The sequence below is a fragment of the Papio anubis genome, chromosome 4, assembly GCF_008728515.1.
Source record: "Papio anubis isolate 15944 chromosome 4, Panubis1.0, whole genome shotgun sequence".
In the NCBI taxonomy this organism is placed as follows: Eukaryota; Metazoa; Chordata; class Mammalia; order Primates; family Cercopithecidae; genus Papio; species Papio anubis.
Genome location: NC_044979.1, coordinates 148,377,789 through 148,389,979, shown reverse-complemented (window position 1 = coordinate 148,389,979; position 12,191 = coordinate 148,377,789). Strand labels below are relative to the sequence as shown.

The 12,191-nt window shown below is 48.7% G+C and overlaps 1 protein-coding gene across 4 annotated transcripts in view; it reads right to left on the bottom strand.

Moving 5' to 3' along the window:
- Positions 1 to 12,191, bottom strand: part of PRKAR1B (protein kinase cAMP-dependent type I regulatory subunit beta) — a 179,516-nt gene that overhangs the window by 134,881 nt on the left and 32,444 nt on the right. The window contains exon 1 of one of the 4 annotated variants that reach the window (XM_031665662.1): positions 7,468 to 7,745. The exons of the other annotated variants lie outside the window; for them this stretch is intronic. Coding sequence (XP_031521522.1) covers positions 7,468 to 7,479 — 12 coding nt within the window. The 5' untranslated portion in view covers positions 7,480 to 7,745. Of the gene's footprint in view, positions 1 to 7,467; positions 7,746 to 12,191 lie in introns of those variants that run through there. 4 annotated transcript variants of the gene reach the window in all.

Sequence of the window (12,191 nt, the reverse complement as noted above, 5' to 3'; positions counted from 1 at the left end):
AGGCAGGTGCGGCCCCCAACCCCTCACACAGATCAGGCACACAAGGCCCTCGCTCTCCCTCCCGGCCTCACCCTGATCCAGCCCCCCGCCTTCCTGATGGTCCTCTGAGGGCTTTGGTCCCCCACAGCTGGGAAGCTTCCCAAAAAAAGATGGCGGCCCCATCAGGCAGGGCCTTGCTAATGGACCAGGAGGTGGAGGAGGAATTCAGGGGCAACCAGGCCAAGTTCCCTACCAATGCCTTCTGACATCCCAAGACCCAGACATGCCCACCTGTGACAAGGCTGAGACCGCGGTTCTGAGGTGCCCACCCTCCAGGGGCACAGGAGCTCTGACAGATGCAGATACCACAGGTGAAAGTCATCAAGATCCAGACCTGGGACCATGGGAGCCCAGGAGCCTGGGAGCCAGGCAGTCCCCCAAGGCCAGGAGCCCAGGTATCCTGTGGCTGCTCCTCCTCTTCCCTTTTACTGTGGAAATTCCCAAACTACACAAGAGTAGACAGAGTAATACAATGAATCACCAAACGCCCGTCACCCACCCTCAACATTATCCAAACGGAGGCAGTCCTATTTCGTTTCACCTCCACCCACTTCACACAGACACAGACACACACACACACAGGATGGAAGCAAATCTCAGATATAGCATTTTAAATACTTCAATATCTATCTCTAAAATGCAACTTGTTAAAACATAACCACAATCCCCATTATCATCTTCTGTGAGTTGGATGCAGTTTGTCCCTCCTGAAATTTGATCCTCAATGTGGTGATGTTGGGAGGTCCATGAATGTAATTTTTTATATTAATTAATATAATTCATGTTACATATAAAATATAATATACATATAACAGTAGGAAGATACACCATGAAAATATCTAAAAAAGAGACAAAAATAGAAAAAACATGTGTGTGTATATATATATATAAAATACGTTTTTTATATATACACACATATAGCAAAAACATTCCAGGAGGCTCAATATCTGATTAACATCAGTTCCAGAAGACAAAATAAAATAGAAATTTGCCAGAAATAAAAGAAAAATTTCCCTAAACTGAAGAATATGAGTGTCTTGGTTGACAGAGCCCACAAGATTTTCATTCCTAGTAAAAGGATCTCTTATACTGTACTTCCAGGGATGAGAATTTTCCAAAAGCTCCCATAGAGAAAAGTCAGGTCACCTACAAAGGACTGACAATACGAATGGCTCAAACTTCTCAAAAGAAACACTAGATACTAGAGGACAATGAAACGAAGCCTCCAATATTCTGAAGGAAACTTCCTTTCAAGCTAGACCTTTATACCCAGCTAAACTAGCATTCATGTTTGTAGTTATAATAAAGGCATTTCCCCAGTATACTTGATCAATAATTTTTAACTTTTAGAATGTGCTTACAGACAAAGCATAAAAGGCTTAATTCTAGTTTTTGAAAAAAATATAAATATTATCAATGCAGACAATGCAAAATGAAAAGTTCAGATAACAAAAAGGTAATAAAATTTTGAAGAGGAAAGCTAAGCTGGGTGGATATGTGAAGACCTTTGCCTTTTAAAATGGAGAATCAAAGAATATAGTTCACAATGAAATTATAAAGGTGTTAGTGTATCATTTAAAGTTTAGGATTTTAGAAGGGAAATAATAAACAATTTTGAAATGGTGATACAACTATACTGGGAAGATGGAGAGAGAAGATGGGGTCATCTGGCATTGCCCAAAGTCAACAGAGGGTGTTGATAATTTTAGTTATTATTTACCACCACTCTGATCCAAGCCAGCATTCATCTCTCATCTAGAATATTGAGATGGTTGTTCTTGCAGTTAGGTATTTTATTAAATCATAAATCAGGTTTTTACTCCTGGTAATGACAAACTAAGTTGTTTAGATTGAGCTTTCTGGAGAGATTGACTAGAAAACCTTGATGAAATGTTAAAAATGTATTTTTGAAAGCATCGGAGAGCTACCACAGCAGAGAATAATTACAAGGCCAATTTCAAGAAGACAGAAACCCAGAGAGGTGAACACAGCACTTGGAACCATGAGAAGTGTGTACAACAAGCAGCCGAGAAATGACAGGCTGAGGTTTCAACAGATTTGCAGAGGTAGGAAAGACCAAAATTGGAACTTAGGGCCTGCCTAGGAAAAGGAATCCTAGTAAATCCTCCAGATTTTGTGTTTGGGCGCAAAAGATTTTCTGTGGACACTAGAAGGAAGGATGAGCTGGGATTAAGCCAGCCTCCCCGGGACTGAAGCTCAGCTCAAATCATCTTAATCCCTAATTGGATCAGGGTGATCCAGGATTGCCAGCACCCCTAGGTTAGCCATTTTTCCAAGGCAATTACAGATTCTCTCAAAAGGAATATATCAGCTTCAAATTTTCTCTTTAATTTTTCATACATAATGTTGGGAACTTGATCAAAAATAACTCAGATACAAAGAGACAAGATCATGTAATCAAAACCCAAGAGAAGCAAAAGACAACACAAAATGATCCCCTCAAGGGATGCAGATCATGGAATTAATGGACGTAGCCTTTAAAGTAATTATGCTCAGTATGCTCAAGGAAATAAAAGATGAAATTGAGAACACTGGCACGGAACTAAGAAAAAAATTTTTTTAAGGCATATGGAAATGCTAGAATCTAAAAAACATAAAAATTGGAACTAAGAACTTGGTGGATGGGTTTAACAGCAGATGAGAAACACAAGGGAAGAAATTAATAACCTGGAAAATAGATGAAAATATCCAGACTGAAGTACAAAGACAGAAAAGGAAAGCAACTATAGAAAAGTGCTGAAGAGCATGTGGGCTATGGCAAATAGCTCCAGTTTATGTGAATTTGAGTTCCAGATGGAGGGGAGAGAATATGGCAGAAGCAATGTTTGAAGAGATCATGATGAAGAATTTTCCTAAATGAATAAAAGACATCAGGCCACAGACTCAACAAGCACACAAACTCCCACACAGGATAAACCGGCATAGCGTGGTAAACCGCAGGAGCCAAAGACAGAGAAAAACCTAAAATGCAGCCAGAAAAAAGACATTACCGGCCGGGTGCGGTGAATCACGCCTGTCATCCCAGCACTTTGGGAGGCCAAGGCAGGTGAATCACCTGAGGTTGGGAGTTTGAGACCAGCCTGACCAACATGGTGAAACCCCGTCTCTACTAAAAATACAAAAATTAGCCAGGCGTGGTGGTGCACACCTGTAATCCCAACTACTTGGGATGCTGAGGCAGGAGAATCGCTTGAACCCGGGAGGCGGAGGTTGCAGCGAGCTGGGATTGCATCACTGCATGCCAGCCTGGGCAACAGAGGGAGACTCTGTCTCAAAAAAAAAAAAAAAAAGAAAGAAAGAAAAGAAAAGAAAAAAAGACATTACCTCCAAAAGGGCATCACAGACCTGACAGCTGACTTTTCAACGGAAATAACAAAAATCAGAAGACAAGAAAGATAGCATCGAGGTTCTACTCCTCATCCACTAACTGTCAACCTAGAACTCCATACCCAGTGTGAAAACAGCCTTCAAAAATGAGGGTGAAATATAGCCAACCGCAGACAAACACACTGAAAAATCCATTCCCAGTAGGCCCACTGGCAGGAAAACACTAGGAGCTATACCTCAGACAGGAAGAAAATGACCCCTGGGGGAAACTTGGAAATGCTGGAAGAAATGAACCAAAGAACGTGGAAGTGTGGGGGTAAATCTACACACGCGCTAGCCACATAAAATACAACACAGGCCCGGCGCGGTGGCTCACGCCTGTAACCCAGCACCTTGGGAGGCCGAGGAAGGCAGATCACCTGAGGGCAGGAGATCACCTGAGGTCATAAGGCCAGCCTGGCCAACATGGTGAAACCCCATCTCTACTAAAAATACAAAAATTAGCCAGGCAGGCACCTGTAATCCCAGCTACTCGGGAGGCTGAGGCAGGAGAATCACCTGAACCCGGGGGAACAGTGGTTGCATTGGGGTGAGATCATGCCACTGCACTCCAGCCTGGGTGACAAAGAAACACTCCACCTCAAAAAAAAAAAAAAAGCCGGGTGCAGTGGCTCACGCCTGTAATCTCAGCACTTTGGGAGGCCGAGGCAGGTGGATCACGAGGTCAGGAGATTGAGACCATCCTGGCTAACACAGTGAAACTCCATCTTTACTAAAAATACAAAAAATTAGCCGGGCGTGGTGGCAGGAACCTGTAGTCCCGGCTACTTGGGAGGCTGAAGCAGGAGAATGGCGTGAACCCGGGAGACAGAGCTTGCAGTGAGCTGAGATCACACCACTGCACTCCAGCCAGGGCGACAGAGCGAGACTCTGTCTCAAAAAAAAAAAGAAAAAAAAAAGAAACCCCATCTCCACTAGAAAAATACCAAAAAAGTAGCTGGACGTGGTGGTGTGTGCCTGTAATCCCAGCTACCCAGGGGGCTGAGACAGAAGAATCACTTGATCTGGGAGGTGGAGGTTGCAGTGAGCCGAGATTGCGCCACTGCACTCCAGCCTGGGTGACAGAGTGAGACTCCATCACAAAAAAAAAAAATGTAAGACAGACTGCACACTCCCCTGCCCACTAGAACCCTCCAATGGCCTCTGATCTGAGTTGAAACAGAATTGTTTATGTCAACCGGGAAGGCCCTGCGTGATCCACCCTCAGCCCCATTCCCCTCGCCTGCCCCAGGGCTCTCTGCTGTCTTCCCACACGAAACACACTCCCGCCTTCCACTTGTGATTCTCTGCCAAGGACAGCCTTCCTCGATGTCTCAGGGCTCCTCCCTTCCCTCCCTAAGTCTCCACTCAAATGTGACCTTCTTGGTGCAGGAAAACCCTCCCATCATACCTCTCCTCCCCTCCAGCATTCTGCAGTCCTCTCAGTAGGGGCCGCGGTCTCACAGTTACGTATCTGATGTACTTTGCATCTTAACCATGGTTATTGTCTGTCTCCTTCACTAGGATACTGCCTGGGCTTGATTCACAGCTAAATCTCTGGTGCTTAAAACAGTGCCTATGTACAGTAAATGCTTAATACGTATTTGTTAAATAAATATCAAAGAGACAAGATCATGCAACCAAAGAGACAAGATCAAGTGATCAAAGAGACAAGATCATGTGATCAAAAATCAAGAGAAGCAACAGACAATACAAAGAGATGCCCCCAGGGGAAGCAGATCATGGAATTCATGGACAAAGACTTGAAAATAATTAGGCTCCGTATGTTTGAGGAAATAAAAGACAAAATTGAGAACACTGGAACAGAACTAAAAGGAAAATGTTTTCAAAGCCAAATGGAAATGCTCAAATCCAAAAACATAATAATAAACAAAAAAATTATTTCAATTTTTGAAGAAAACAAAATTTTAAATTCACATCACAGAGTAACCCAAGATATATTAACAAAATTGTAAACACTTTCCTTCTTTTCTTACTTGGTATTTTAGCTAGGCTTTGACTACAACCACATGACAAAAGAAAAAGATGGGGAGGATAAGGAGGGGATGGGGAGGAGAGCCTGCATATAAAAAAGAACCCAAAGAGAACACTTTTTTTTTTTTTTGAGACGGAGTCTCACACTCTTCACCCAGGCTGGAGTGCAATGACCGGATCTCAGCTCACTGCAAGCTCCGCCTCCCGGGTTTACGCCATTCTCCTGCCTCAGCCTCCCGAGTAGCTGGGACTACGGGTGCCCACCACCTCGCCCGGCTAGTTTTGGGGTTTTTTTTTTTTTTGTATTTTTTAGTAGAGACGGGGTTTCACCATGTTAGCCAGGTTGGTCTCGATCTCCTGACCTCGTGATCCGCCCGTTTCGGCCTCCCAAAGTGCTGGGATTACAGGCTTGAGCCACCGTGCCCAGCCTTTTTTTTTTTTTTGAGACAGAGTCTCATGCTGTTGCCCAGGCTGGAGTGCAGTGGCACGATCTCAGCTCACTGCAAGCTCCATCTCCTGGGTTCATGCCATTCTCCTGCCTCAGCCTCCCGAGTAGCTGGGAATATAAGTGCCCACCACCACATCTGGCTAATTTTTTTGTATTTTTAGTAGAGAGTGGCTTTCACCATGTTAGCCAGGATGGTCTCAATCTCCTGACCTTGTGATCCGTCCACCTTGGCCTCCCAAAGTGCTGGGATTACAGGCGTGAGCCACCACACCCAGCCAAGAACACATTTTTTAAAGAGCTGAGGGAGGGAGGCCAGGCTTGGTGGGCTCACGCCTGTAATCCCAGCAGTTTGAGAGGCCAAGGCAGGAGGATCACTTGAGGTCAGGAGTTCGAGACCACCCTGGGCAACATGGTGAAACCCCATCTCTACTGAAAATACAAAAATTAGCCAGGCCTGGTGGTGTGCTCCTGTAATCCCAGCTACTTGGGAGGCTGAGGCAGGAGAATCACTTGAACCCAGGAGGCAGAGGTTGCAGTAAGCTAAGGTCGTGCCACTGCACTCCAGCCTGGGTGACAGACTGAGATTCTGTCTCAAAAACAAGAGCTAAGAGGGGAAGGGAGTGAGAGTTGAAAAATGACCTGTTGGGTGCCATGCTCACTACCCAAGTGGTGGGGTCATTCATATCCTAGACCTCAGCGTCACCCGAGTGGTGGGGTCATTCATATCCTAGACCTCAGCGTCACACAACATCCCCATGTGACAAACCTGCACATGTACCCCCGAACCTAAAATAAAGGTTGGAAAAAAAAGAAGTTAAATAAGAAGCCATCAACAACAACAGAAAAACATTTCAAGTGCTGAGCTATTGGGATCAGCGTGGAATTTCTTCAACTTCGTGCGTGTTGCTGTAATGTTAACACAACACAAACAAATTGGAAGAAACCATGTCATAATAAAAGTAAACTATTGTGTGCCACCATGCAGACATAAACACCACTAAAACCACCTAAATAAATAACAAGTCCCAGAAGCAATGTCCCCACCAGCTGCACAGCCAGAAGACGGGGCTCTTCAGGAAGGGGCTGGTGCTCTCAGACACTCAGAGGCCTGAGTGTAAAATAACGCAACGCCCAGCAGTCCTGGGAGCTGCACTGAATGGGCGCCGGCTCTGAGGGTGACCAGTCTCCACTGCATCCTCCTCACCGGGCCTGGCAGCTGGCGTCTCCACTGCCGGCCACCCCACGCTCCTGTCAGCCTGCACTTGGGAACCCTCCTTCCCAGTGGCCCACTGCAAATCCAACCCAAAGGGTCCCACACCCACTCAAACCGGCCAATGGAAATGGGTTTCCATCCATGAAATGAGCCCACAGATGATGGGGAACCCGGCCAGGCCAAAATCAGGAACTCTCTATCAATCGAGATGTCTCCTCTAAAAACCGTGAGATTCCAAATCCCCTGCCTGGTCAGGAGGGGTGTAGGAGGGCAGCTTAGATGGAGAGGTAGGGCCTCCACTCCCAGGGACGAAGATGCAGCCAGGGCCCCCCAGCGCACCCCAGCCAAGCAGGGAGAGCAAACGAAGACAAAAGCCGGGCATTACCGGTGGATCCATGTCCACACGCCCCTCCGCCTACACGCAGTCCTTTCGGACAGCCCAAAGTGGGGCAGACACCCTGCCAGGTGTTGAACGGCACGTGGCCTCCGTCCAGGTCTCCATGGAGCTGTTGGAAGCCCAGCGCCGTGACCTCACACGGTCAAGAGCGGTTCTCTCATGGACAAAACGCCGGGGAGGGGAATCCAGGGGGCCGTGGGGATGGCCCAGGGGGCTCTGCAGACACCAGCAATCACCTCCTGCGGAGGACAGCGTGTGCCCTGAACTCCCTGCCAAGTAAACACCTCATCCCTCTCCAGTCACCATGACAACGGGCCATCTCACAATCTCTCAGAATGGCATAGATGCCTTCCTGGAGCTGCAAGTCCCTTGCTCACATCCATCCCCAGGCTGAATCACTGGGAGACAGAGATCAAGGGTGAGACGCTGCAAATACGTTCTCGTACCTTTACGTCCTTCTAATCGACCTCGGGGATCGGCTGCACAGGACCCACTCAGGGAAATCATCACATCAGCATCCATTGCTTCTACACAAACCAGGAGGTCTCACTAGAAACGGCAGGTGGGTCAGACACGGTGGCTCACGCCTGTAACCCCAGCACTTTGGGAGGCCAAGGCAGGCAGATCACCTGAGGTTGGGAGTGCAAGACCAGCCCAACCAACATGATGAAACCCTATCTCTACCAAAAATTAGCCACGTGTGGTGGTGGGCGCCTGTAATCCCAACAACTTGGGAGGCTGAGGCAGGAGAATCTATTGAACCCGGGAGGCAGAGGTTACAGAGCGCCACTGCACTCCAGCCTGGGCAACAAGGACAAAGCTCTGTCAAAAAGAAGGAAGGAAGGAGGGAGGGAAAGAGGGAGGGGCGGGGGGCAGGGAAGAAGGAAGGAAAGAAGGAGGGAAGGAAGGAAGGACGGACGGAAGGACGGAAGGAAGGAAGGAAGGAAGGAAGGAAGATGGCAGGTGCATCACAAGTGAGGGGTTCCAGGCCTTTGTTTGTAGAAATTACTAGAAATAGTAGCAATAATAGAGGTAGAAGTGAGTCGGCAGGAACCTGAAGCCTGGGAGTTGAGAGAGGTCGGCCGCAACCACTCCCCGCAACCACGGTGAAAATTGTTTACATCAACACTGAGGCTCTGCAGTCACCTGGGAAAAACAGAAGCCGCGGGCAAAATTGCACTCATCATACCAGAGTAATTTTTAGGCAGTTCACATTGCCTCCTGGAGGATGGGGAGGCAGGGACACAGCTGGAGGCCAACTCGGGCACTCAACACAGGTTTAGTCAGAGAGAGGGCAAGAGGCAGGACAGCCCTGGACAGGGAAAGGTAGGTTCTCAACCCCATAGTAGGAAAACCCGGGGCTTCATCCCAGACGCCCTGCAGGCTGGAGGGGGCGAGAAGAGAGAGTTTCTTTGAGCAGGTGAGTGGGAATTTTTTTTTTTTTTTTTTTTTTGAGACGGAGTCTTGTGCAGTGGCGCGGTCTCAGCTCACTGCAAGCTCCGCCTCCCGGGTTCACGCCATTCTCCTGCCTCGCCTCCTGAGTAGCTGGGACCACAGGTGCCCACCACCACGCCTGGCTAATTTTTTGTATTTTCAGTAGAGATGGGGTTTCACCATCTTAGCCAGGATGGTCTCGATCTCCTGACCTCAGGTGATCTGCCTGCCTAGGGCTCCCAAAGTGCTGGGATTACAGGTGTGAGCCACTGCGCCCAGCCGATTTTTTTTTTCAATCGAGATGGAGTCTCGTTCTGTCGCCCAGGCTGGGGTGCAATGGCGCAATCTCGGCTCACTGCAACCTCTGCCTCCTAGGTTCAAGCGATTCTCCTGCCTCAGCCTCCTGAGTAGCTGGGACTACAGGTGCGCACCACCACGCCCAGCTAATTTTTGTATTTTTAGTAGAGACAGGGTTTCCCCATGTTGGCCAGCTGGTCTCCAATCCAATATCAAGTGATCCTCCTGCCTTGGCCTCCCAAAGTGCTGGGATTACAGGCGTGAGCCAGTGTGTCCTGCCAGGGTTTTTTTTGTTTTTGTTTTTGTTTTTTTAATTGAGGTAAAAGTCATGTAACCTAAAGTTAACAATTAACCATATTAAAGTGCACAACTCAGCTGCGTTGACACATTCACCGTGCTGTGCAACCACCACCTCCGTCCAGATCCAGGACCTCTGCAGACGCTGTGCCATTCAGCAGCTGCCCCCCGACGCCTACTCCAGCCCCTGACAGCCCTGAATCGGCTTCCTGTCTTTGTGAAACTGCCTGTTCCAGCTACTTCACAGAAGCAGAATTGTGCATTTGGCCTATTGCGTCTGGCTCATTTCACTGGCATTACGTCGCCAGGGTTCGTCCGCGCTGTGCTGCGTGTCAGGTGCTTCACTCCTTTCTGCAGCTTTCCCTTGTATGGAGAGGCCACATTGTTTGTCCTCGTGAACTGACGGACATGTGGGGTTTTCACAACGTGGCTCCTGTATGCAGTGCTGCTCTGAACGCTCATGTAGAGGTATGTGTTTGAAGACTTGTTCTCAATTCTTCAGGGTGTGTACCTAGGAGTGGCACTGCCAGGTACTGTGTCATCCGCATGTTTAACTTTCCCAGGAAATGCCAAGCTTCCTTACACTGTGGCTACACCAACTCACATTCCCCACAGCAGTGCACGAGGGTTCCCCATCCCCCACACCCGCACAACACTCATGTTACATTTTTGGTTTTGTTTTTAATATGGACAACATGCGTTGGGTTTGGGATGTACTGCCTTCGAGATAACAGTGAGACCCAGACTTGGCCGGGTGCAGTGGCTCATGCCTGTAATCCCAGCACTTTGGGAGGCCGAGGCAGGCAGATCACAAGGTCAGGATACCGTCCTGGCTAACACGGTGAAACCTCGTCTCTACTAAAAATACAAAAATATTAGCCAGGCGAGGTGGCGGGCGCCTGTAGTCCCAGCTACTCGGGAGGCTGAAGCAGGAGAATGGTGTGAACCCGGGAGACGGAGCTTGCAGCGACCTGAGATCGTGCCACTGCACTCCAGCCTGGGCAACAGAGCAAGACTCCATCTCAAAAAAACAAAACAAAACAAACAAACAAACAAAAAAACCAGTGAGACCCGGACTCGGGAAGGCCCACAGAGAACTGGAGTTCAGACCTGGGACCGAGACACAAGCTCCAGGGTTTAGACCCTGGACCAAGACACGAGGTCTTGTCTGGACGCTCAGCTCCAACAGATCCCACAAAGCCATTCCCAAAGAGACTAGCCCAGAGCCAGAGTAGCTCACCAAGGAGAGAGGGACAAGGGGCCTCCTTCCCCTAATGCCCAGGCCCCAGGCGATGTGCCTGGCGAACTCCTACATATACTTCAAAGCCTGTTTCAATGCCATCTCCACAGGAAGCCTTTGGGTCCCCTTCCCCCACCCACCTCCAGTGTATTCTGCTCAGACCTCTGTGGGAGCTCACATCACATGGCCCCAAGATGACGTGTTGCACGAGTTCATTACCCACCCCCATCTCAGAGACACAGTGCCAGGTGCACTCAAGAACCAGGCAAAGGGCCAGGCATGGTAGCTCACACCTGTAATCCCAGCACTTTGGGAGGCCAAGGCGGGAGGATCACCTGAGGTCAGGAGTTCAAGACCAGCCTGGCCAACATGGTGAAACCCCATCTCTATTAAAAATATAAAAATTAGCTGGGCGTGGTGGCGGGCGCCTGTAATCCCAGCTACTTGGGAGGCTGAGGCAGGAGAATTACTTAAACCCAGGAGGTGGAAGTTGTGGTGAGCCGAGATCGCACCACTGCACTCCAGCCTGCGGGACTGAGCGAGACTCCGTCTCAAACAAAAAAAAAAAAAAAAAAAAAAACAGGCAAAAAAATGAGGAATGAATGAGCGAATGAACAAAAACGTAGGCGGGACCAAAGTCAGAGCCCCACGCCTTCATGCCATATAAACTGTCATGACCACAGACTCAGCTACTCACAGTCGCTCGGTGATTGGCAGGTACAGGGACGGTCTTGGGGCTGAAGACATGGGGTCAGAGGTGGCCAGCGAGAAAGGAAGGATGATCTCTGCCAAGCTCAGCCCAGAATGTGTCCCAGAATCGAGTAACCCAGCCCTGGGGATTGTCCTGGTCCTGTCCCGTCCCACACAGGGGGATGAAGTGCAGACATCCAGCCCAGAAAAGAAAATATGTGGGTGGGGCCTGCGGTGGGCGTGGAATCTAAGAGAGAGCCCTGTGCCAGTCAGGAAGGGGTCAGTGATGCCGCCTTCCCAAGCCTACACGTCGGAAGCGCCATCTGAATTACAATGACCTTGTGTTCCATGACGGAGACCAGAGTGGAGGCAGAAACAGTTTCAAGTAAGATGGGCGAGGTCACAAGACAGAGCCCATCGCAGTCAGCAGGCTACAGAAATTGTGACCAGATGAAGCACCTTAGCCAGTCACTGGTGGTGTCAATAGGACTTTTTGTTTGTTTTTGTTTTTGAGGCGGAGTCTCCCTCTGTTGCCCAGGTTGGAGTATAGAGGTGTGATCATAGCTCACTGCAGCCTTGACCACCCAGGCTCAAGCGATCCCCCCATCTCAGCCTCCTGACTGTCTGGGACCACAGATACACCACCACCACGCCTGGCTACATTTTTTGTTTTATTATTTGTAGAAAGGTTGTATTGCTATGTTGCCCAGGCTGCTCTCAAGCGATCCTCCTGTCTCAACCTCCCAAAGTGCTG